This window comes from Scomber japonicus, chromosome 10 (assembly GCF_027409825.1).
Source record: "Scomber japonicus isolate fScoJap1 chromosome 10, fScoJap1.pri, whole genome shotgun sequence".
In the NCBI taxonomy this organism is placed as follows: Eukaryota; Metazoa; Chordata; class Actinopteri; order Scombriformes; family Scombridae; genus Scomber; species Scomber japonicus.
This window is the reverse complement of record NC_070587.1, coordinates 1,301,236-1,327,068: the sequence shown is the minus strand read 5'-3', so window position 1 is coordinate 1,327,068 and position 25,833 is coordinate 1,301,236. Positions and strand designations below refer to the sequence as shown.

The following is a 25,833-nucleotide window of genomic DNA, read 5'->3' as shown; positions in this document are numbered from 1 at the left end:
AAGGAAGGGTGGAAGGAAGGAAGGAAACCATGGAGGAAAGTAAGGAGAGAAGGAAGGGTGTAAGGAAGGAAGGAAACCATGGAGGAAACAATGGAAGAAGACGCAGCAGGTCCATCTCGGCCCGGGATGAAAATGACTTGATTTTACTTTCAATTCCTTTTACATTCTCCCTCCCTCCTTTCCTTCCTTCCTTCCTTCCTTCCATCCTTCCTTACTCCCTCCTTTCCTTCCTTCTCTCTTCTCCAAGGTATTAACATTAACATTTGTCATAACTCCATCGAGGACATTTCTATACATAAATGGAAGCACTGTGGCAGTAGTAATGCAATATTTAGAAAATGTACTCTTGTACTTCAGTACTTTTACTTAAGTAGACATCTGACTGTAGTATTTTTACTTGAGTAAAATTTAGCAAGGGGTATCTGTACTTTTACTCAAGTAAGGAAGCTGTGTACTCTGTCCGCCTCTGATGACTAACCGCTACTTCCTGTCTACGTGGCTGCAAGAAGTAATGATAGTAGTCAGAGAAAGCGGTAGGAAAATATACATTTAATCTCTTGATTTGATTGCACATTCAGTGTGTATCATGAATTCATGCATTCATTCCTTCATTAAGCATTCACATCACAGAGAGAGACTTCATTTGTAAAAGACAAGAAAAGAAGACATGATGATGTTTCCGGGCTGCTGAGATGGATTAGGATCCTGACCGTCGAACAAGCCGAAGTAGACGACGGTGTTGGAGTCAAACCCGCTCAAGTCCAACTGAAAGAAGAAGAAGAAGAAGAAGAAGAAGAAGAATCCGCATCTTGTTAATAAACACTCCATGAAATCTAAATAAGTAATGTTTTTATCTCACAGAAATCTTTTACCCCTTTTCCACCAAGCTGGAGCTGGTGCTGGTGCTGGTTCGGAGCCAGAGCCTGACTAGACTAAGCACCGGTTATTTGCTTTTCCACCGCCAAAGCTCCAGCCCCGAGCCTCAGAATGGGAGCCAGAGCAAGCACCAACTCTTTGCTGGTCACTAGCTCCGAACCAGCACTGGCTCCAGCTCGGTGGAAAAGGAGGATTTGTGATGTTATTCATAGTTTTACCTGACGAAGATGCAAAATATGCAAATGGAAAACGTGAACAGCTCATTGAAAAACCTTAGCAACCACCTTAGCAACCAAGGCTACAGAGCGGATTGCCATTTGTAGGTATGAGTGAATAATCTGACGCCACCATGAATTCACCTCCTTTTCACCTTTTTGGACTTTTAGCCACGTTTAAACACAGATATCTGACAATTTAACAGGAAATCACAAAAAGCATTTATCAGACCCTATCCATTCAAATGTTTAGACTTGTTTTTGGTTGACTAAATAAACTGGCCATGTAATCTTTTCCTGATATTACTTATTATAACAATTATTATCTATACAGATCATGAATGTAAATTAGTCGACTGATTAGAGAAGAAACATGAATCTCATATTAAGTATGTTAAATGTTAAATTTAGGACTCTTTGAGCTCTTAGCTTATGCTGCTATAGGCTTAGATTGCCGGGGGACTCCCATGATGCACTGAGCTCCTCTCTCCTCCTCCCTCTCTCTCTCTATCCATCCATCTATCCTCTCTCCTCCTCTCTCCCTCTCTCTCTCTATCCATCCATCTATATCCATTAACATTCATGTTCTATTAATGCATTCAATAAGCTAAACTTCTTCCCCGGAGTTGTCTGTGCTTTCTGGTCTCACAGGTAATCTGGGCCTGGAGACGTCCAGATGACAGATTCCAGTCCTGGACCTTCAATGTGCTTCTCTCTCCTCTCCTTCCTCTCTCTCTCCTCTCCTTCCTCTCTCCTCTCTCTTCCTCTCTCTCCTCTCCTTCCTCTCTCTCCTCTCCCTCCTTCCTCTCTCTCCTCTCCTCTCCTTCCTCTCTCTCTCTCCTCTCTCCCTCTCTCTTCTCCTTCCTCTCTCTCCTCTCCTTCCTCTCTCTCTCTCTCTCTCTCCTTCCTCTCTCTCTCTCTCCTCTTCCTCTCTCTCTCCTCTCTTTCCTCTCTCTCTCTCTCTCTCTCTCTCTCTCCTTCCTCTCTCTCCTCTCCTTCCTCTCTCTCCTCTCCTTCTTCTCTCTCTCCTCTCCTTCCTCTCTCTCCTCTCCTTCCTGTCTCTCCTCTTCCTTCCTCTCTCTCCTCTATCCTTCCTCTCTCTCCTCTCAACTCCAACCGGTCGAGGCAGATGTTCTCCCACTCTGAGTCTGGTTCTGAGGTTACTTCCTGTTAAAAGGGAGTTTTTTCTCTCCACTGTGTCTCATGTGGGAATGTTGGGTCTCTCTAAAACTAAAATGATATAGCAGTAATCAGTAAAAACACAAGAATCTGTCTTTATTATGTCCAGTGAGTATTTGTGTATTTGATCATTAAATCCTCGAGGAAATCTAAACTCCAGACTGTTGCTGCACATGATCGCTGAGAACACCAGAGCGCTGCGGCCAGAAACATGATTATATCAGGAGCCTTTATGGTCAATAACTCACTTCAGAATAATTAGGCGCTCCTTAATTCTAACAGGCTTACTTCACTCAAACGTTTTACTTCAAGTGTGACTCTGAGTGCACTGCAACATGTTCTTGTAATTCTACTGAAGGAACAGAGACTTAACGGGCTATAAATGTTTCCTGACTAACCCTGAATAACCCTGAGTATGTGTGTTAGATAAAAATTAATTTGCATCATGATCTGATCATTTAAAAAAAAGCAGAAAAACACTGAAAACAGGAAGTGGCACAAGTGGTGAAGGGTGGAGGTTTATTTTTCTATTGTCATCATTACCACTCTTCTTTTAGCTCTGTTTTGGTCTCCACAAACACCTGATTGGTGCCTACTTGTAACCCTGTGCAACCCTACTTGTAAATAACAAAAAAATCACAAAAGCATCATATATCCATTTTAAATTGTTGTTAATATATAGATAAGGATTAGTGCAGCCTTAAAAGTTCTGCTACTGGTCTACAAATCACTGAATGGTTTAGGTCCAGAATACATGAATGACATGTTAGTAGAATATAAACCCAGTAGAGCTCTGAGATCTACTGACTCAGGTCAGATAGTTGAGCCCAGAGCTCTGAGATCTACTGACTCAGGTCAGATAGTTGAGCCCAGAGCTCTGAGATCTACTGACTCAGGTCAGATAGTTGAGCCCAGAGTTCAAACTAAACATGATGAAGCAGCTTTTACACAACTGGAACAAACTACCAGCAGAACTGAAATCATTTTTAAATCCAGGTTAAAAACATTTCTCTTCTCCTGAGCTTATGATTGAGCTCTTTTAAAGCACTTTACATTTTAATCTTTCATTTGCACTCTATGTCCTTTTAATGATTTTAAAGCTAATTATTATTTTATGCTGCAATCTTATATTTAATGCTCTATTCTAGCATTTTATTTCTCTCTTTCTATTTTTCTGTGTGTGTGTGTGTGTGTGTGTGTGTGTGGGGGGGGGGTTATTGTATGTTTTAATGTTTCTGTTTTATGTAAAGCACATTGAGTTGCCATTGTGTATGAAATGCGCTATATAAATAAACCTGCCTTGCCTTAAACAACAGTTATTGTGAATAACATGCTGCAGGGTTTGAGGGACAGACCTGTTTGGTGATGTCGACCCTCCAGGGGTTGACCTGCAGTCCATCACACCAGCCTCCTCGTCCATACAGCCACGTGCCGTGTTCGTTTGGCACCGCGCCCTCTTTTACCCGCATGGCACAGCCCAGAGCCGTCCCTGATGAGTCAACCCAAAAAAATATACGACATATATGACAGTCAAGTACAAGAAATGACCCCTTTAATTAGTCCTCCCTGTCCTCAGGCTTCAAAGCACTGCCTTCCTCCCTCCTTTCCTCCTTCCTTTCCTTCCTTCTTCCTTCCTCCCTCCTTCCCTTCCTTCCTTCCTTCCTCCTTTCCTTCTTCCTCCTTCCCTTCCTTCCTTCCTTCCTCCCTCCCTCCCTCCTTTCCTTCCTTCTTCCTCCCTTCCTTCCTCCCTCCTTCCTTCTTCTTCCTTCTTCCTCCTTCCCTTCCTTCCTCCCTTCCTCCCTCCTTCCTTCTTCCTCCCTCCCTTCCTTCCTTCCTCCCTCCTTTCCTCCTTTCCTTCCTTCTTCCTCCCTTCCTTCCTTCCTCCTTCCTCCCTTTCTCCCTCCTTTCCTCCCTTCCTTACTTCCTCCCTCCTTTCCTTGCCTTCTTCTTCCTCCCTTCCTTCCTTCCTCCCTCCTTTCCTCCTTTTTCCTCCCTTCCTTTCTCCCTCCTTCCTTCCTTCCTTCCTCCCTTCGTTCCTTCCTCCCTCCTTTCCTTCCTTTCTTCTTCCTCCCTCCCTCCCTCCCTCCCTTCCTCCCTCCTTACCCGCATGGCACAGCCCAGAGCTGTCCCTGATGAGTCAAGTACAAGAAGTGACCCCTTTAATTAGTCCGCCCTGTCCTCAGGCTTCAAAGCACTGCCTTCCTCCCTCCTTTCCTTCCTTCTTTCCTTCCTCCTTTCCTTCCTTCTTCCTCCCTCCCTTCCTGACCCCTTTAATTAGTCCGCCCTGTCCTCAGGCTTCAAAGCACTGCAGGTTTTTAACTCAAGCTAATTGAGGGTGAATGTCAGAGAAAATAGACAAATCAGAAAAAAGGAGGGAAATTAATTAACAACACTTTTGATAATTAATTAAAAGTCAATTATCAAGCAAAGGTACATTAATAAAATATATCTGCTGCTTTTATCTGTTTTATATTAAATTAATAGAAACTGAATAAAACAAGCAAACTATTCTGACTTTAAAAAAAACTAAACTTTAATTTACTGAACAAATAAATGAAAGATGACTCTATAATGAGAATAATCATGAGTTGCAGCCCTGTGTAGAAACAAGAAGAGGAAAGAGCCAACAGAGAAGTTCAGGGTTAACCCTTTATTGGGCAAATAATTATATTTGGTAACTTCTGTAACTATCCCAAAATATCCTTCCTTCCTTCTTTCCTTCCTTCCTTCCTCCCTGCCTTCGTTCTTCCCTTCCTCTTTTCCTTTCTCCCTCCGTCCTTCCTTCCTTTCCTTCCTTCCATCTGTCCTCCCTCCCTACCTCCTTCTCTCCTCCCTTCCATCTGTCCTTCCTCCCTCCCTACCTCCTTCTCTCCTCCCTTCCATCTGTCCTTCCTCCCTCCCTACCTCCTTCTCTCCTCCCTTCCTTCTTTCTTTCCTTCCTCCGTCCTTCCTGCCTTTCCTTACTTCCATCTGTTCTTCCTCCCTCCCTCTCTCCTCCCTTCCTTCCTTCTTTCTTTCCTCCATCCTTCCTTCCTTTCCTTCCTTCCTCCTTCCTTCCTTCCTTCCTTCCTTTCATCCATCCATCCTTCCTTCCTTCCTTTCAATGAGTGTCCTATAAAGGGTTAAACTTGAGGCTCAACTCGTCACTTTGAACATTAAACTTTAAAAATTGACATTTTTATTGCAAATTTACTAAAAATTGATCTGAAGATGAAGCATATTACATATCACACAAGATCCTTTTTACTTTTTAACCTTCCTGTCGTGCTCACGGGTCAAATTGACCCATCTGTTTTGACTGTTCCTTCTTTCCTTCCTTCCTTCCATCTGTGCTTCCTCTCTCCTTCTCTCCTTCTTCTCTTTCTTCCCTTCCTCCATCTCACTTTCTTCCTTCTTTTGTCCTTCCTCCCCCCTACCTTCTTTCCTCTGTCCTTACTTCCTTCCTTCTTTCCTCTGTCCTTCTTTCCTCCCTCCCTCCTACCTTCTTTCCTCCCTCCCTCCCTCCTACCTTCCTTCCTTACGTCTTTCCTCCATCCTTCCTTCCTTCCTTCCTCCCTTATTTCCTTTCCTTTCCTCCCTTCCTTCTTTCCGTCCTCCATCCCCCTTTCTTCCTTCTGTCGTTCCTTACTTTCTCTCTCCTTCCTTCCTTCCTTCCTTCCCCCCTCCCTGCCTTCTTTCCTTTACTCCCTTCCTCCTCCAGTCACTTAAATGTTGAGTCTGAGCACTTTAAGGACTTTCTCATTCATATCAACTCAACTTTTTTGGATGAGAAGTCCTTAACCCTTAAACAGGCCTTACTAGTTATGTCATTTGCACCTAAAGTAAGGACGGAAGGAAGGAAGGAAGGGAAGGAGGGAAGAAGGAAAGAAGGAAGGGAAGGAGGGAAGAAGGAAGGAAAGGAGGAAGGAAGGGAAGCAAGGGAGGAAGAAGGGAGGAAGAAGGAAGGAGGGAGGAAGGAAGGGAAGCAAGGGAGGAAGAAGGAAGGAAAGGAAGGAGGGATGAAGGAAGGAAGAAAGGACAGAAGGAGGGAACATTTACCCTAACAGCTGAACTTAGATCTGAGGAAGGAAGGAAGGAAGGAAGGACGGACAGATGAAGGAAGGAAGAAAGGACAGAAGGAGGGAACATTTACCCTAACAGCTGAACTTAGATCTGAGGAAGGAAGGAAGGAAGGGTTTAAGGGTTAAAATACTCAGAAAACTGAAAAATTTAACTTTAACAGTAGAATTACAAAGCAATTGGGTAGGTAAATATTTAAAAAGCGCTCGCTCCTCACCTGCAGTATCAAATATGAGCGTGTTGTTATGAACCGAGTTGAACAGGAAGTGGTGCGAGGTGACACAAAACTCCCCGCAGCCGTACTCGTCGCTGCCGTGGCCCGTGATGACGGCGTAGAGCTCCACCTGGAAACCAAACGCACACAGCTGCTCAACACGCCCGCACAAATACCCCTTTTCCACCAAGCTGGAGCTGGTGCTGGTTCGGAGCCAGAGCCTGACTAGACTAAGCACCGGTTCTTTGCCTTTCCACTTCCAAAGCTCCAGCCCCGAGCCTCAGAACGGGAGCCAGAGCAAGCACCAACTCTTTACTGGTCTAAAGCAAGAACCGATTACGTCAGTGGACTGGGGGCGGGGCTAACGTTTATTAGCCGGCTAGCAGGGTTAACGTTTATTAGCCGGCTAGTGGGGCTAACGTTTATTAGCCGGCTAGCAAGCAGGGGTTAACGTTTATTAGCTGGCTAGTGGGGTTAACGTTTATTAACTGGCTAGTGGGGTTAACGTTTATTAGCTGGCTAGTGGGGTTAACATTTATTAACTGGCTAGCGGGGTTAACGTTTATTAGCTGGCTAGTGGGGTAAACATTTATTAACTGGCTAGCGGGGTTAACATTTATTAGCTGGCTAGTGGGGTTAACGTTTATTAACTGGCTAGCGGGGTTAACATTTATTAGCTGGCTAGCGGGGTTAATGTTTATTAACTGGCTAGCGGGGTTAACATTTATTAGCTGGCTACTGGGGTTAACGTTTATTAACTGGCTAGCGGGGCTAACGTTCATTAGCTGACTAGCGTGGCATTTACAGAGGGTTAAAGATTTGTTGATTTTTATCATTTTTTTGCCAGAGCTGTCGTTGTCTACTTCTTCTTCTTCTTCTTCTTCATTTCCGGCAGGCAACATGCCTTGCGCCATGTTGCTGCCTCTCACTGGTGAATCATGGAAGTGCTTCAAAGGCGCTGGCTACGTTATACAGTGACGTAATCGCGTGGCTCCTTACTGGTGGAAAAGCAACAGGTTGGTATAGTAAGAGGTTCTTGGATTAGCACCAACTGAGCACTGGCTCTAGCACTGGCTCTAGCACTAGCTCCGAACCCGCACTGGCTCCAGCTCGGTGGAGAAGGAGGACAGAAACGTAAATGTCTGGTCTGATCTGAGTCTGATCTGTTGCCTTTTTGGTTGATGCCGGGATGGAGAACTTGATTGGCTGGTAATGCTTGTTGTAGTTTTTGTCGAAGGTTCCTCCGCTGTACAGTGTCGTCACTCTGAAGGGGTGGAGCTTGTCGTCGCCGTGGTTACCTGTGATCGGACCAGACAGAGTAAGTTATAGATACCTGAAAACATAACATCACGACAAACTGTGAATAAAATGTGATTGAACGTGATAACTGAGCTGAACTGAATGAATAGCAGCAATTTGAGACATTGTGATTTGTGTTTTTCACCATTTTCTGACATTATGTGACCCAAACAGATAAATCAATATATCAAATAATTTTAATTTATAATGAAAATCATTTTTAGTTGCAGTTTTACTAGCACACACACGGGATAATCCCTATGTTCCCCGCTTTGTATGTGACCAGGGAACATAGGGATGATCCCATATACAGTTAGCCAGTTAGCTGAGTTAGCCGCTGAGTTAGCAACTGAGTTAGCCGCCAAGTTAGCCGCCGAGCTAGCCGCCGAGTTAGCAACCGAGTTAGCCGCTGAGCTAGCAACCGAATTAGCCGCCGAGCTAGCAGCCGAATTAGCAGCCGAGCTAGCAACCGAGTTAGCCGCGATCGGGGAACATAGGACCCGGGGAACATAGGTACGCTCCCGACACACACCGCTAACTCTGGCTTATTTATAGCATCTTGTCCGTCTTTGTCTCTTCTCTGAGCGTCGTCCCTATCAAATAAATACATAAATACATAAAACACTAAACAATATTACATTTTCAACTGCAAAAATGACATTGTTCCACTTATTTAATAATTGCAATGTTATATTCTTTCTTTTTTTTACAATAAATAATTAAAATAAATCATAAATATTGTTATTTTTATCATCATTAAATAAATGATTAAACAGTCAATCATGTGCTTGTTAAACTACTAAAATGAGACTTCCGTTCAGATCAGATTTTCATCTCCTATATCACTAAATGTTGGATGTCACACAGATTAGATGACTAAAAATCTTGTCTATGATATTCAAATTTGTTGAAAAAGTTTGCACATTATTATTTCCTGACATTTAACAAGTAAATACAAACACTTTGGTAAATTTCTTGGTAGGTTTTTGTGACTGACAATGAGTCAAACATTGTCAAAATGATGCGGCCAAAGAGCCAAACTAAATTATAAAAATCTACAGCACATGACAAAAAGTCTCAATGGACAAAAAGAAGATAATTGGTTATTGCTAATAATCCAAACTAACTAACAGGCTTCTTCTGTTTATTCCTTCTCCGTCATACTAACGAGGAATCTGAGTTTCTCGGCACTAAAAGCTCCGTTCTCCTTTCCAGAGAATCTCTTCCAATAACCACAAAACCACAAACGCACCGTTCCTTCTCGCTGTGAGCTTCCTGTTCTCTGCTTTTCAAAGATGACGGAAAATGGACGAGCAATGTTCTGGGATGATGATGATATTATTATTTGAGTTCTACTGATAGCTGTAATCTGTATAAAATCACCTATCATGGTATATATATATATATATATATTACTTTATATTGATTGTAATATTAATATACAGTATTTTGCATTTTCTGGAAATTCAATTGAGAACCTTTTTAATAAAGTTTTTGGACATAAAGAGCCTGAAAAATTGAAATTCTTTGTTTCATTGAGACAAAAAAAGTCTGTAAATCTCATTATGTCCATGCTAGTGCGATTTTGTGCATGGGTATTTTGTCTCAGTCATTTCAAATTGATGTTAATGTTTGGTTTTCCCTTCTAAGGTGAAGTTAAGGGTCTATAGAACAATTTTGGTCCGAGTGTCAAACACACAGATAAAAAAAAAAGACCTCCAGGGGGCGCTGCAAAATATGTAAACTCCTATAACTTCTGATTTGATTATCCAATTTTAACATATGAGGTATGTATGGATTCAGAATTAAAAGGAGAAACTTTTATGTATGTAAAATACCAGCTTTTAAAAAAGCATCATTTCGCTTGTGTCCATTTAATAAATTGGGCTAAAAGTGTAATTATTTTTAATCTGGTCACCAAATGCTTGACATACATAAAAGTTTCTCATTTTAATTCTGAATCCATACATACCTCATATGTTAAAATTGGATAATCCAATCAGAAGTTATAGCAGTTTACATATTTTGCAGCGCCCCCTGGAGGTCTTTTTTTTATCTGTGTGTTTGACACTCGGACCAAAGTTGTTCTATAGACCCTTAACTTCAACTTAGAAGTGAAAACCAAACTTTAACATCAATTTGAAATGACTGAGTCTTAAGCAACCCCACCATGCAGCAGTGCTCTGTTCTTCACATGCAGCTTAACTAACTCAATCTAACGTGCTCAGCGTTCATATGACTGGTAATTACTGATCATGTGACTGCAGTTACAAGGAGGTAGGTGTGTTGAGAATCCTTCCCAGCATGCACCGGGGCAACAGATTCACAGACACACAGTAAATCTGAGAGTTTGTTGTTCCTGGATCATTATTGTGCTGTTTCCACACTTTTATAATCTTTTATCTTTTTTTTATATTTATATTTAACCTCCGTTTGAAAGCATCCTCTCAGTATATCGGCTCTTTTCCCCACAAACAGGCTTCACAGTTAACTCTCCTGTTTCCTCCCGGGTCAAATTGACCCCATCTGTTTTGACTGTTCCTTCTTTCCTCCCTTCTTTCCTTCCTTCTGTCCTTCCTTCCTTTCCTTCACCCGACCTTTTTCTTCCCTCCTTCCTTCCTTCCTTCTTTCCTGTCTTCCTTCCTTCCTCCCTCCCTCCCTTCCTTCTTCCTCCCTTCCTTCCTCCCTTCCTTCCTCCCTCCTTTCCTTCCTTCCCCCCTCCCTCCCTCTTTTCCTTCCTTCCTTCCTTCCTCCCTCCTTTCCTTCCTTCTTCCTCCCTTCTTTCCTTCCTTCCTTCCTCCCTCCTTTCCTCCCTTCCTTCTTCCTTGTTCCTCCTTCCCTTCCTTCCTTCCTTCCTCCCTCCCTCCCTCCCTCCTTTCCTTCCTTGTTCCTCCCTTCCCTTCCTCCCTCCCTCCCTCCTTTCCTTCCTTCTTCCTCCCTCCCTCCCTCACTTCCTTCCTTCCGTCTTCCTCCCTCCCTCTCTCCCTCCCTCCCTTCCTTCCTTCTTCCTTCCTCCCTCCTTTCCTTCCTTCCTTCCTCCTTCCCTTCCTCCCTCCCTTCCTTCCTTCTTCCTTCCTCCCTCCTTTCCTTCCTTCCTTCCTCCTTCCCTCCCTCCGTCCCTCCTTTCCCTCTTTCCTTCCTCCCTTCCTCCCTCCCTCCTTTCCTTCCTTCTTCCTCCTTCCCTTCCTTCCTTCCTCCCGCCCTCCCTCCTTTCCTTCCTTCTTCCTCCCTTCCTTCCTCCCTCTTTTCCTTCCTCCCTCCTTCCTTCCTTCCTCCCTCCTTTCCTTCCTTCTTCCTCCTTCCCTTCCTTCCTCCCTCCCTCCCTCCCTCCTTTCCTTCCTTCTTCCTCCCTCTCTTCCTTCCTTGACTAGAGCACAACAGGAGGGGTAACACAGTTTGTACCCGTCTGATTGCTGAGACTGAATCTGAGGTTGAGGGAGACGATCCACGGCTTCGCCCAAGGCACCGTCTTCATGGTGAAGGTGCATTTGTTGCCGTCCAGCAGGGGGAGGAGAGGGGACACATCTGTCAGCCAGCGCCCGATACCTCTACCAAAAAAAGCACACACACACACACACACACACACACAAAACATTGAATTATTCAGTTGATTCCAGGCGGGGAGTTCCAGTCCTCTGAAAAGAAGCCAACCAGGAAGTAACTTAGAGCTGCATTCTATCAAAAGGCCACCAGGGGGCGACCGTCTCTATACAAGTCAATGGAGAATTCACCAACTTCTCACTTGATTTCTAACCTCAGTAAACGTTTTCAAAATGTGTTTATGGTCTCAATCGCTAGTTTAAAGCCTTCTTCAATGCAGTATGATGTTCATTTGGGACATTTTGGCCTCCCTGATTTTATATGTGACGATAAAGCAGGGTATGCATTAGGGCGTGGCTACATCCTGATTGACAGGTTGATTGACCAATGTCCTTGAGTTCCAGCCCTCGTAACCATAGCAACCTCCCCGCTCCGCCGTTGGCCCCGCCCATACTTCCGTCCATGACTCCGCCTCATGCCTTCCTGCCATCTGTCCTTCCTACCTTCCTGTTTTCCTTTCTTCATTCGTTCCTTCCTTCCTTCTTCGGTTTCTTCCATCTGTCCTTCTGTCTCTCTTTCCTACCTTTCTTCCCTCTTTCCTTTTGTCTGTCTTTCCTTACTTCCTTCCCTTCTTCCTTCCTTCCTTCCCTCCATCTTTTTAACGATCCGGCCCACATGAGATCAAATTGGTTATTGCTTATCAACGGCTAAAAATGAGTGAGAGAGAGGGAGAGAGAGAGGGAGAGAGAGAGATAGAGACAGAGAGAGAGAGAGAGAGAGAGAGGGAGAGAGAGAGAGAGAGAGAGAGAGAGAGAGAGAGAGAGAGAAAATAGACTATATCAAAATAGACTATATATCATGAATTAGAAAACAAATACATTTGTAAAATCAGATGTTCAGAAGCAGTGAGCACCCCTATATAGTCAGAATTATATGATCTTTATATGATGGTATTTATTTAATTTGGGCACCCACGGGCAAAAACATAAATCGGCGCCTATGACTCGTGTACTCGTGCCACGTCTCCCTCTTACCTGCGGAAGGCGGTGATCCATCGTCCCAGCTCCATGTTGCAGTACGGACTGAGATGATCGCAGCAGACGAACAGCTGCACCGTGTGATCCCACGGAGCGCAGGACCAGTCTCTCCTGCTGGGACACGACAGGGACGCGTCCAGCTCCAGGGAGTTAAAGTCCTCCACGCCTGTAGAGAGACATGATGCACCTCAACATGGCTGATCTCTGTTTTATTACTTAACCTTCCTGTCGTCCTCCCGGGCCAAATTGACCCCGTCTGTTTTGACTGTTCCTTCTTTCCTCCCTCACTTTCTCCCTTCCTTCTTCCATCCCCCTTTCTTCCTTCCTTCTGTTCTTCTGTCCTTCTTTCCTTCCCTACCTTCCTCTCTTCCTTCTTCCCTCCCTTCCTCTTTTCCTTTCTCCCTCCCTCTCCCTTCCTTCAATCCTCCCTCCCACCTTCCTTCTTTCCTTTCCTCCCTTCCTTCCTCCCTCCTTTCCTTCCTTTCTTCCTTTCCTCCTTCCTTCTTCTTCCTTCCTCCCTCCCTCCCTCCTTTCCTTCCTTCCTTCTTCATCATGTTCTCATGCTATTGAAAAACTATATTGGGACACTTTTCCTTAACCTCCTGTTGTCCTCGAGTCAAGGAAGGAAGGGAGGAAGGAAGAGAGGAAGGAGGAAGGATGGATGGAGGAAGAAGGGAGGAAAAGAAGGGAGGAGAAAGAAAGGAAAGGGAGGAGGAAGGAAGGAAGGAAGGAGGGAGGAAGGAAGGAAAGAAGGAAGGAATCATGCTATTGAAAAACTATATTGGGACAGTTTTCCTTAACCTCCTGTTGTCCTCGAGTCAAGGAAGGAAGGAAGGAAGGAAGAAAGAGAGGAAAGGAGGAAGGAGGGAAGGGGGGAAAAGAAGGGAGGAAGAAGAAAGGAAAGGAGGGAGGAAGGAAGGAAGGAGGGAAGGAAGAAAGGAAGGAAAGGAGGGAGGAAGGAAGGGAGGAAGGATAGGAAGGAAGGAAGGACAGAGGAAAGAAGGAAGGTAGGAGGGAGGGAAGAAGGAAGGAGGGAGGGAGGGAGGGAGAAAGGAAAAGAGGAAGGGAGGACGGGAGGAAAGAAGGAAGGGAGGAAAAAGGAAGAAAAGGAGGGCGTAAGGAAGGCAGGAAGGAAGGAAGCAAAGGAGGGAGGGAGCAAAGGAAAGAAGGACGGGAGGAAGGAAGGAAGGACAGAGGAAAGAAGGAAGGAAGGAAGGAAGGAAGGAAGGTAGGAGGGATGGAAGAAGGAAAGAAGGAAGGGGGGAGGGAGGGAGAAAGGAAAAGAGGAAGGGAGGACGGGAGGAAAGAAGGAAGGAAAGGAGAGAGTAAGGAAGGAAGGAAGAAAGAAGGAAAGGAGGGAGGGAGGAAGGAAGTGAGGAAAGGAAAGAAGGGAGGAAAGAAGGGAGGAAGGAAGGAAGGAAAGAAGGAACAGTCAAAACAGACGCTGCAAACCTCCAAAACAATGTAATCTCCCTGGACGTTAGTGGAAAGTCAGTTTTTGAAGCTTCTCCATTAAAACCATAAAGTTACCTAACGGCAGGTCGACAGTAGCCACCGCTCCTTTGTCCCCCTGCATCTGAACTTTATCAAAGACAGAAACAACTTTGGCAGGATTATGAAGTTTGGTCCAGAGTTCTCCGTAGAAATCAAACCTAAAAAAAAAAAAAAACAGAGTCAAAGTCTCAAATAAAGAGAAAATAAATACTTTTCACATGCACTAGCTTTGTTCTTAATCTGTCAAATGCTGCAAATGTGCATCTGCAGTTTTTATCGCCATGAAGAAGCGATGCAGATTATACTAAATGTAAGATTCTGTAGCATCAGACAATGTTAGATTTGTTGCTTTTAACCCTTTATTGGGCAAATAATTATATTTGGTAACTTCTGTAAATATCTCAAAATATCCTTCCTTCCTTCCTTCCTTCCTTTCCTTCCTCCCTGCCTTCTTTCTTCCCTTCCTCTTTTCCTTTCTCCCTCCCTCGTTCCTTATTTCCTCCGTCCTTCCTTCCTTTACTTCCTTCCATCTGTCCTTCCTCCCTCCCTCCTTCTCTTCTCCCTTCCTTCTTTCCTTCTTCCATCCTTCCTTCCTTTCTTTCCTTGCTTCCATCTGTTCTTCCTCCCTCCTTCTCTCCTCCCTTCCTTCTTTCCTTCCTCCATCCCCCTTTCTTCTTCCTTCCTTCTTTCTTCCCTACCTCCCTCCCTCCTTCTCTCTTTCTTTCCTCCCCCCTACCTTCCTTCCTTCCTTTCCTTCCTCCATCCCCCTTTCTTCTTCCTTCCTTCTTTCTTCCCTTCCTCCCTCCCTCCTTCTCTCTTTCTTTCCTCCCCCCTACCTTCCTTCCTTCCTTTCCTTCCTCCATCCCCCTTTCTTCTTCCTTCCTTCTTTCTTCCCTTCCTCCCTCCCTCCTTCTCTCTTTCTTTCCTCCCCCCTACCTTCCTTCCTTCCTTTCCTTCCTCCGTCCGTCCTTCCTCCCTTCCTTTCAATGAGTGTCCTATAAAGGGTTAACTGCCATAAATATTATTTATGTTGTCATTTTATGTTTTGTAGAATATTTTATTTAACACTGTTCATTTTTATGCATATTTAATTTCTTTATTCAACACTTCAGCCTAAGAGGAAATAATGTCTATTCTGTGTTGAGTGATGGACTTAGTTTGATGTGACACTTCACGCCAAGATTTTGTTTTGTTGTAACACTCCAAGAAGAAGAAGAAAAATAAATGTTTTGTCGCATGGTGGACTCATCCCCTCAGGGGTGCAGCAAGCGAGTTCGATGGTGGTGGTTGTAATAAAATCATCTGTAACGAAGAACTGTGGTCCGTGCCCACCTGACGGGAGTGATAATTGCTAAAAGGACTTTTTAGAGAAGACTACTTTTTGGAGTAGTCTTGCTGACAGCTGTGTTGGTGGAGTGAAAGTTTCGGTCATACATACGCTGACAAATGCAAATATACATCTTAAATAGAAACAGTAGGGTTCATAGTGATCAAAAAAATTGAAATGCATTTCTGACATTGTTCCAGTTGTTGTTTGTACAGTTTTTGGCATCACACTGATTTTTGCCTCCAGTTCTTACTTTTAGTATTTTAACATTCAGACATTCAGACGCTGCTGGACTTCCCCTCATTACTTCCTGCAGGGAATCCCCGCCGGTCGCCACCAGCTCGACTGCAGCTCTGTTGCTCTAATAAATGCAATATTTAGAAAATGTACTCTTGTACTCTTGATACTCAAGTACTTTTAAAAACAAGTACTTCAGTACTTTTACTTAAGTAGACATCTGACCGTAGTACTTTTACTCAAGTAGACATCTGACCGTAGTACTTTTACTTCAGTAGACATCTGACCGTAGTACTTTTACTCAAGTAGACATCTGACCGTAGTACTTTTACTGAAGTAGACATCTGACCGTAGTACTTTTACTGAAGTAGACATCTGACCGTAGTACTTTTACTGAAGTAGACATCTGACCGTAGTACTTTTACTTCAGTAGACATCTGACCGTAGTACTTTTACTCTAGTAGACATCTGACCGTAGTACTTTTACTCAAGTAGACATCTGACCGTAGTACTTTTACTCAAGTAGACATCTGACCGTAGTACTTTTACTCAAGTAGACATCTGACTGTAGTACTTTTACTTAAGTAGACATCTGACCGTAGTACTTTTACTCAAGTAGACATCTGACCGTAGTACTTTTACTCAAGTAGACATCTGACCGTAGTACTTTTACTTGTACTTGAGTAAAATTTAGCAATCTGTAGGATCTGTACTTTTACTCAAGTAAGGAAGCTGTGTACTCTGTCCTCCTCTGCTCAGGACCGAGTTTCACATCCACTCCACAAACCCAGCACGGTGGGAAAAGGAACATTTTATACTGCCAGTGTGCGTAAACACATAATACCAGTGTGCCAAGGAGAAGTGAAAAAGGGAACAACACACTACAAATGAAATAGTGCTGATGTTTATCATAACGTGCTCTGAGAAACCAGCTGATGTACAATTTAATACAATCCTGCAACAGCTAATAGGTAATAGGTAACAGGTAATAGGTAATAGGTAATAGCTAATAGGTAATAGGTAACAGCGAATAGGTAACAGCTAATAGGTAATAGGTAATAGCTAATAGGTAACAGCTAATAGGTAACAGCTAATAGGTAATAGCTAATAGCTAATAGGTAACAGCTAATAGCTAATAGGTAATAGGTAATAGCTAATAGGTAATAGCTAATAGGTAATAGGTAATAGCTAATAGGTAATAGGTAACAGCGAATAGGTAACAGCTAATAGGTAATAGGTAATAGCTAATAGGTAACAGCTAATAGGTAACAGCTAATAGCTAATAGGTAACAGCTAATAGCTAATAGGTAATAGGTAATAGCTAATAGGTAATAGCTAATAGGTAACAGGTAACAGGTAATAGGTAACAGCTCATAGCTAATAGCTAATAGGTAATAGCTAACAGGTAATAGCTAATAGCTAATAGGTAACAGGTAATAGCTAATAGCTAATAGGTAATAGCTAATAGGTAACAGCTAATAGGTAACAGGTAATAGGTAACAGGTAATAGGTAATAGGTAATAGCTAATAGGTAATAGGTAATAGGTAACAGGTAACAGGTAATAGGTAACAGGTAACAGGTAATAGGTAATAGCTAATAGGTAACAGCTCATAGCTAATAGCTAATAGGTAATAGGTAATAGCTAATAGGTAACAGGTAATAGGTAATAGCTAATAAGTAATAGTTAATAGGTAACAGGTAATGGTAATAGCTAATAGGTAACAGCTCATAGCTAATAGCTAATAGGTAATAGGTAATAGCTAATAGGTAATAGGTAATAGCTAATAGGTAATAGTTAATAGGTAACAGGTAATGGTAATAGCTAATAGCTAATAGGTAATAGCTAATAGGTAACAGGTAACAGGTAATAGGTAACAGCTAATAGCTAATAGCTAATAGCTAATAGCAAATGGATAATGGGTAATGGGTAATAGTAATGTCTTAGTAAAGCTCAGCTGGTCTCAGAGCTGCTGTAACATGGGACCATCATGCTACAGCGACCCCCCATCTGGGACCATCATGCTACAGTGACCCCCCCCCCCCATCTGTGTCCTCACCACTGAGCCTGCCAGTTAATGAAGCTGAACGAGGGGTACAGGAACCATCCCATCTCTGCCAGCGCCCCCTGCTGGTCGATACCGATGAAGAAGCTCGGGGACGGGGTGATCTGGAAGGAGACGTTCACCAGCTGCCCAAAGCTACAGAGCAAAAAAGAGACACATATATGAGAAGGGAAACATGACAGACTTCAATTAAATCCTTCCTTCTGTCCTTCCTCCCTACCTTCCTTTTTTCCATTCCTTCCATCTGTCCTTCCCACCTTCCTTTTTTCCTTCCTTCTTTCCTTCCTTCCTGCCATCTGTCCTTCCTACCTTCCTGTTTTCCTTCCTTCTTTCCGTCATTCCTGCCATCTGTCCTTCCTACCTTCCTTTTTTCCTTCCTTCCTTCCTGCCATCTGTCCTTCCTACCTTCCTTTTTTCCTTCCTTCTTTCCTTCCTTCCTGCCATCTGTCCTTCCTACCTTCCTTTTTTCCTTCCTTCTTTCCTTCCTTCCTGCCATCTGTCCTTCCTACCTTCCTTTTTTCCTTCCTTCTTTCCTTCATTCCTGCCATCTGTCCTTCCTACCTTCCTGTTTTCCTTTCTTCGTTCGTTCCTCCCTTCCTCCGTTCCTTCCATCTGTCCTTCTGTCTCTCTTTCCTACCTTTCTTCCCTCCTTCCTTTTGTCTGTCTTTCCTTACTTCCTTCAACATTTCTCTTTTCATGTGCTGATGACTGAGAGCTCTTTTAAAACCACTTTTAATCTTTCATTTGCACTAATTAATAGTAATTTTAATGCAAATCATTATTTTATGCTGCACTCTCATATTTTATGATCTATTTTAGTCTAGCTTTTTGTTTTCTTTCTCTCTTTCTTTCTATTTTAACTTTTAATTTTTAATTTTTTTTCTTTTCAAGTTTAATTATGACCTCGTTATTCCTAGTAGTGTAGTAAAAATAATCATCTTTTTTAAATTTTAGCTCTATTAGTTTCTACTTTTTATTTCAATTACTACCAAAAAGTCAAATTATTTAATTATGTGGCGGAGTTTTCTACACATGGTAGAGCACCCGCCCCATGTGTAGAGGCTACAGTCCTCGCTGCAGGCGACCCCGGATCGAATCCCGCACCGAGTAGTCCTATCCTGCGTCTCATTGCCCCCTCTCTGCCTCCTGTTTCCTGTCTATCTCTACTAACCTGTCCATTAAAGGCAAAAAGCCAAAAAAAATATACTTAAAAAAATAAAATAATAATTATTTATTATTTATTTATTAATTCCTGTATTTTGTTTTCTTTTTATTATAATTTGGTTCTTTTTATCAATTGTAAATGTAAATGTACTTTATTCATACAGCCCTTTACAACAGTCCTTCCGGTGTACCAAAGTGCTTTACAGCAGGTAATAAATAAAGAGAGGAATAAATAAAAACAATTAAAAACAATAAAATAACAGTGAAAGCAATAAAATACAACAAAATCGAATAAGATAAAATAAGATAAAATAAGATAAAATAAGATAAAAGTGTCATACTACTGGGTGTTAAAAGCCATCCTAAAAAAGTAGGTTTTTAGCCTGCATTTCAGGAAATAATATTCTTACTCTGCAGTGTTCATGTGACAGTTAGGAAACAATCTTGTAACTTTTAAAGAGAACAGTTAATCTACTACATATATATATATATATATATATATATATATATGTAGTATATATGAGAGAGGAGGCTTCCTTCCTTACTCCCTCCTTTCCTTCCATCCTTCCTTACTCCTTCCTTTCTTTCCTTCCTTCCTTCCTAACTTCCTTCCTTCCATCCTTCCTTACTCCCTCCTTTCCTTCCATCTTTCCTTACGCCTTCCTTTCTTTCCTTCCTAACTTCCTTCCTTCCTTCCTTCCTTACTCCCTCCTTTCCTTCCTTCCTTCCTAACTTCCTTCCATCCATCCTTCCTTACTCCCTCCTTTCCTTCCTTCCTTCCTTCCTTACTCCCTCCTTTCCTTCCTTCCTTCCTTACTCCCTCCTTTCCTTCCTTCCTTCCTAACTTCCTTCCTTCCATCCTTCCTTACTCCCTCCTTTCCTTCCTTCCATCCTTCCTTACTCCCTCCTTTCCTTCCTTCCTTCCATCCTTCCTTACTCCCTCCTTTCCTTCCTTCCATCCTTCCTTGCTCCCTCCTTTCTTTCCTTCCTTCCTTCCATACTCCCTCCTTTCCTTCCTTCCTAACTTCCTTCCTTCCTTCCATCCTTCCTTACTCCCTCCTTTCCTTCCTTCCTAACTTCCTTCCTTCCTTCCATCCTTCCTTCCTTCCTAACTTCCCTCCTTTCCTTCCTTCCTTCCTTCCTTCCTTCCTTCCTTACTCCCTCCTTTCCTTCCTTCCTTCCTAACTTCCTTCCTTCCATCCTTCCTTACTCCCTCCTTTCCTTCCTTCCTTCCTTCACCACTGTAATGTGTCAAGTCAAATTATTTAATTATATATTCTTTATCTCATCATCTCATCATCTGGCCTTGATGCATTTCAGGAAATAATAATCTTACTCTGCAGTGTTCATGTGACATTTAGGAAGCCATCTTTAACTTAATATCTGAGTGAGGAGGCTTTTAATCCTCGTGGTGAGCCGGTCTTACCGGAGCGCCTGGGCGACCGAAGCCTCCAGGTGCACCATGGCGGCGGGGATGTTCAGCTGGTGGTAACACTCCCCCCCGACGCAGTTCATATCCTGGATCGGGTTACCGGGGAGGGCGTAGACGAGGACACCGGAGGCGTTGGATTTGGCCATGTTCTGCACCTGAGATAAAAAACATCAGGGAGGAATTTATATTTAACCCTCGTATCGTCCTCCGGGTCAAATTGAACCCGTCTCTCTTTTGACTGTTCCTTCTTTCCTTCCTTCCTTCCTCTTTCTTTAATTTTTCCTTCGTTCTTCCCCTCCTTCTCTCTTTCTTTCCTCACTTCCTTACATCCTTCCTTGCTTGCTTCCTTCCTTCCTCTCTTCCTTCTCTCCTTACTTTCTTCCTCTTTCCCTTCCTCCATCCCTCCTTACATCCTTTCCTTCCTCCCTAGTATGTGCCTTGAATTGATAGAAATGGATTGGTAGAATTGAAGCTTGTATTAGGTCTATGGGTCCTTTTAATGATTTTAAAGCTAATTTATTATTTATGCTGCAATCATTTTATTTCTCTCTTTCTATTTTTCTGTACTTTGTTTTTATTATGGGGGGGGGGGGGGGGGGTTAATTGTATGTTTTAATGTTTCTCAAATTACATGTTTTTCTGTTTTATGTAAAGTACATTGAGTTACCATTGTGTATGAAATGTGCTATATAAATAAAACTGCCTTGCCTTGCCTTTAAAACCAGGAAAAGACACTTCTACTATATCATATTATTACCATATCCTAATTCTTCTCATATCATGATATCGACGCCCTACCTGCAAGACTTATTGAATTATGGCAGAAGTGACATGAACATGAACCTTAGTGAAGGAAGAGCAGTTGCCCTCAGACACCCAGGCCACAGCACCCGCCACCGAGGGGGACGGCTCACACCCATTTCCTGCATCGATCAGCTGATACGACCCCTGAGTCCATCGCCCCATCAGCCAATCGTATCTGGCATCGAGTCTCTTGATGATCACGGGCATCTTCCATCCTGCCGGGAAGAAAAAAGGAACATTAAAAAAAGAAAATCACAGAGCGATGATGTCTAGAGGGGCTTTAATTTCACTGATTCTGCTATAATACAGTATCTTTGGTTGTAGTGTTACTTTAGTCCTCTATGACTGTAGATCAGGGGTGTCAAACATGAGGCCCGTGGGCCAGAACCCGGCCCACCGATGGGTGCAGTCCGGCCCACTTTCCTTCTTTTCCTTCCTTCCTTCCTTCCTTCCTTCCTTCCATCTGTCCTTCCTACCTTCCTTTCTTCCTTTCTTCATTCTATCCTTCCTACCTTTCTTCCTTGGGTCCTTCCTTCCCTCCTTCTTTTTGCCTGTCTTTCCTTCTTTCCCTTCTTATTTCCTTCCTTTCTTCCATCTGTCCTTCCTTCCTTCCTTCCTTCATTCTATCCTTCCTTCCTTTCTTCCATCTGTCCTTCCTTCCTACCTTCCTTTCTTCATTCTATCCTTCCTACCTTTATTCCTTGGGTCCTTCCTTCCTTCCTTCCTTCCATTTACCCGTCTTTCCTTCCTTCCCTTCTTATTTCCTTCCTTTCTTCCATCTGTCCTTCCTTCCTTCATTCTATCCTTCCTACCTTTCTTCCTTGGGTCATTCCTTCCCTCCTTCCTTTTGCCTGTCTTTCCTTCCTTGGGTGATGTGCTGCCAGGGTTTAGTTCGAGTGAGATCCCTGGCAGCTGAGTTTTGGACGTGTTGGAGCCTGTCCAGTGTTTTATTGGGGATCTCATACAAGATAGCATTGCAATAGTCCAGACGTGAGGTGATGAATGCATGTATGAGAGTCTCGGCAACTGAGTCAGAGCTGCTGCACTAAATGGTAAAAACACACAGAGCTACTTCTTTACATCTGCAACACCTACTCTGCTGTCTCTTACCCTCTGAGGTGAAGACAGCCTGGGAGAGGCCACAGTTGTGTCCCGCGCAGCCCCAGTAGTAGAGCATACTGGGGATCCAGTTACCCAGAGAGAAGACCGGCACGGGAGAGAAGTGCAGCCTGGACAGAACCTCCTTCTTACTGCAAGAAAAGAGCAGCTCGGTTAATTGAGACATAAGCCACAAGAGGCCGTGGTTTACAGTCATTTTGCTTAGGAAAGGAGGGAGGGAGGAAAGGACGGAGGGAGGAAAGAAAAGAAGGAAGGGGGGAAGGAAGGAAGGAAGGAAGGGAGGAAGGGAGGAAGAAGGGAGGAAAGGAGGAAGGAAGGAAGGAAGGAAGGAAAGAAAGAAGGAAGGAAGGATGGAAGGGAGGAAGAAGGAAGGAAAGGAGGAAGGAAAGAGGGAAGGAAGGAAGGAAAGGAGGGAGGGAGGAAAGAAGAGAAGGAAGAGAGGAAAGTCGGAGGGAGGAAGGAAGGAAAGAAGGAAAGAGGAAAGAAGGAAGGGGGGAAGGAAGGAAGGAAGGAAGGAAGGACGGACAGAAGGAAGGAAGGACGGACAGAAGGAAGAAAGGGACGAAGGACAGATGGAAGGAAGGAAGGAAGGAAGGAAGGACGGACAGAAGGAAGAAAGGGAGGAAGGACAGATGGAAGGAACACTGGGATCTAGCATGATAGCATCTATGTGTATTTACCCTTAAGACCAGAGTGGCATTTTAAATCATGTCATTTTGAATTATGATGTCATCATGTAACCATAGTGATGATGTCATCATGTAACCATAGAGATGATGGATAAGCATGTCAGTTCAAATACAAGACAAAGTTGTAAACTCTCAAATTATAATTATTATTTTAAATTTCATGCTTCCATCTATTCTCTCTGAAAAAAAAATCTATTCACACAATTTTGAATCGATATCGAATTTTTAAATAGAAAATCGATATTAATTGATGGATCGATTTTTTTAGACACACCACTATTTCATAGGAAAGGTTTTTGAATCATCACTATAAATGCTGCTTCCTCTTTCTCAGTCATGTTTCTATGTTTGGTTGGTGCCTGTTCCTCTTTCACATGTCTGCAGCTGTTTCTCACACAATACTCTTCACATGATTTCACCTTTTGCTCTTCTTGTTGTTTTTGAAACTCATATTTAATCAGAACTCATGTTATTTTTAATACTGTGGATTCCCCTTCAGTATGAAATGTGTTATATAAGCCTAAAGTCCCCTTTTTGTATTGTCAACATCTTTTAAACTTCTTTTTTCTTATTTTTTTGTGCCTGTTTTAATTTATTTTTTACTTTATAGTTATTACTCATTGTTTTTACTGCTATCATGTGTTACTTTATCTAGCAAGTCTTTTTTTTTTTGCTCCATGCAGACTTATTAGTTTCTCTTAGTCAAGAGAAAAGTCAGCACACTGCAGCTCCCAATGCAGGTATTCAAATCGTCCTGCTGGCCATATCCTGCATACCTGCATTGGGAGCTGCAGTGTAGTATTAACTCTTTATTGGGCAAATAATTATATTTAGTAACTTCTGTAAATATCCCAAAATGTCCTTCCTTCCTTCCTTCCTTCCTTTCCTTCCTCCCTGCCTTCTTTCTTCCCTTCCTCTTTTCCTTTCTCCCTCCCTCGTTCCTTATTTCCTCCGTCCTTCCTTCCTTTCCTTCCTTCCATCTGCCCTTCCTCCCTCCCTCCTTCTCTCCTCCCTTCCTTCTTTCCTTCCTCTGTCCTTCCTTCCTTCCTTCCTTTCCTTCCTCCCTGCCTTCTTTCTTCCCTTCCTCATTTCCTTTCTCCCTCCCTCGTTCCTTATTTCCTCCGTCCTTCCTTCCTTTTCTTCCTTCCATCTGTCCTTCCTCCCTCCCTCCTTCTCTCCTCCCTTCCTTCTTTCCTTCCTCCTTCCTTCCTTCCTTCCTTCCATCTGTCTTTCCTCCCTCCCTCCTTCTCTCCTCCCTTCCTACTTTCCTTCCTCTATCCCCCATTCTTCTTCCTCCCTTCCTTCTTTCTTCCCTTCCTCCCTCCCTCCTTCTCTTTCTTTCCTCCCCCCTACCTTCCTTCCTCCCTTCCATTCAATGAGTGTCCTATAAAGGGTTAATTCTTACACTTGACTGCTGTTTTAAGACACATTTGAAACATTATGAACTTTACAACAGGTCTCCTCTCTGCAGAGCTCACCTGTGCATGGCAGCCCTCTGCAGCTGCTCCCTCATCCAGAGAGCATCACTGACTGCAGAGTCGTCCAGAGACACAAAGAGCACCTGAGTACTGTCTGGCAGCTCCTCAACTAAACTGGACAGGGACGACTCCGAGCTCCACATGCACTCCAGAAACCCAGACTTGTTGGTGAAGGCGTGAATGACCAGAGATCCCTTCACAGCACCGGGTTGGTAGATAAACTCCCCATCAAGAGTCGGGACCCTGAAGGCAGCTGCAAGGTCTCCAGGCTCTGGCAATGCAGCGACATTCTTCTTACTGGAGGTTTTCTTTGACCGGAAGCTGAAGGTGTCATCTTCAGACACCCAGACCACCTCATCTTGACTCAGTGTAGTCTTCTTCTTGGGTGTCTCCGCTGCTTCACTCACATGAGCCGTCACAACAACAATAAGGAACCACAGCAGCGAAGACTTTGAACGCAGCAGTGCCATTTTCCGGCAGACGGCGAGTGACCGTGAACTCACCACGAAAAGCAAAGTCCGTGCATTGATATTAACTCAGTTTGTGTTCATTCAGAGCTGGAGACACTGTTAAGCTTTACGACTAAATGCGGTTACACACTTCCTAATCTGCACCCCAAGGTGTTTGAGCAGGAGGCGGGCCGTACTAGCGGCTACGGCGGCTCCAGTGGGACAAAAAGCATTAAAGCGCCAATAGTTAAATTTTGGTTTCGGTTTTCATGTCAGTCAACAGCAAGTGGTGGAAGATCCATTAAGATAATTTAATTAAGTAGAAGAACCAACAACTCCATTACAAGTAAAAACCGTGAATGAAAAATCATACTTACGTGTTATTTGCTTGATGTAGTTAAAGTATTATCCTCCCTTCCTTCCTTCTCTCTTTCTTTCCTCCCTTCTTCCATCCTTTCCTTCCTTCCTACCCTCCTTCCTTCCTGCCTTCCTCCCTCCTTTCCTTCCTTATTCCTTCACACCTTCCTCCCTCCTTTCCTTCCTTCCTTCCTTCCTTCCTCCTTTCCTCCCTTCTTCCATCCTTCCTTCCTCCCTCCTTTCCTTCATTATTCCTTCACGCCTTCCTCCCTCCTTTCCTTCCTTCCTCCCTCCCTTCTTCTTTCTTTCCTCTTTTCCTTCCTTCTTCCTCCCTTCTTCCATCCTTCCTTCCTCCCTCCCTCCCTCCTTCTTCCCTCCTTTCCTTCCTTCCTCCCTTTCTCCTTCCATCCTTCCTCCTTTCCTTCCTTCCCTCTTTCTTTCCTTCCTCCTTTCTTTTTTTCTTCTTTCCTTCCTTCTACCACTCTGAGCCATACTGTATCCATCCCAGTATCTCAGAAACTCAAACTCACTATGACCTCTCCATGAACCCAGAACACAAACCTCATAATAGTTATAAAACCATTATAACACCAACAGTCAGCAAATGTGACTCACACAGTGTAGGCTAATTCCTGGAGGCGATTATCGACGCACATCATCCACTCCAGCTGCGCGTAAAGGCTCCGTGTGCGTAAAAGGTGCGTTAAAGGACTCACATGGCTCAGCATCAAAGAAGACGCGCCGTTGTCTCCATCGGTATTTCAAACTAGCTGCACCTGCAAGTATATTAGTTTTAATCC

At 43.4% G+C, this 25,833-nt stretch overlaps 1 protein-coding gene across 1 annotated transcript; it reads right to left on the bottom strand.

Annotated features, from left to right (window-relative positions):
- Positions 1–536: 536 nt before the first annotated feature.
- si:dkey-256h2.1 (uncharacterized protein LOC337520 homolog) lies at positions 537–24,847 on the bottom strand. Its single transcript, XM_053327392.1, has 12 exons — positions 24,228–24,847; positions 22,052–22,191; positions 20,981–21,156; positions 20,132–20,292; positions 17,536–17,676; positions 13,950–14,071; positions 12,417–12,585; positions 11,245–11,390; positions 7,714–7,841; positions 6,547–6,673; positions 3,626–3,759; positions 537–765 (listed from the first exon to the last, which is right to left on the bottom strand). The coding sequence occupies exons 1-12, from the start codon at positions 24,695–24,697 to the stop codon at positions 640–642; spliced, it is 2,040 nt and encodes a 679-aa protein (XP_053183367.1). The 5' UTR covers positions 24,698–24,847; the 3' UTR covers positions 537–639.
- Between the last annotated feature and the right edge of the window lie 986 nt (positions 24,848–25,833).

Coding starts and splice junctions, on each gene's coding strand:
- si:dkey-256h2.1 (XM_053327392.1), bottom strand. CDS start 24,697: ATGGCACTGCTGCGTTCAAAGTCTTCGCTGCTGTGGTTCCTTATTGTT. Junction 14,072..17,535: donor ATTAACTGGCAGGCTCAGTG/GTGAGGACACAG, acceptor TTTTTTTTTTAG/GTTTGATTTCTACGGAGAAC. Junction 6,674..7,713: donor TCCCGGCATCAACCAAAAAG/GCAACAGATCAG, acceptor TTTGGTTTCCAG/GTGGAGCTCTACGCCGTCAT.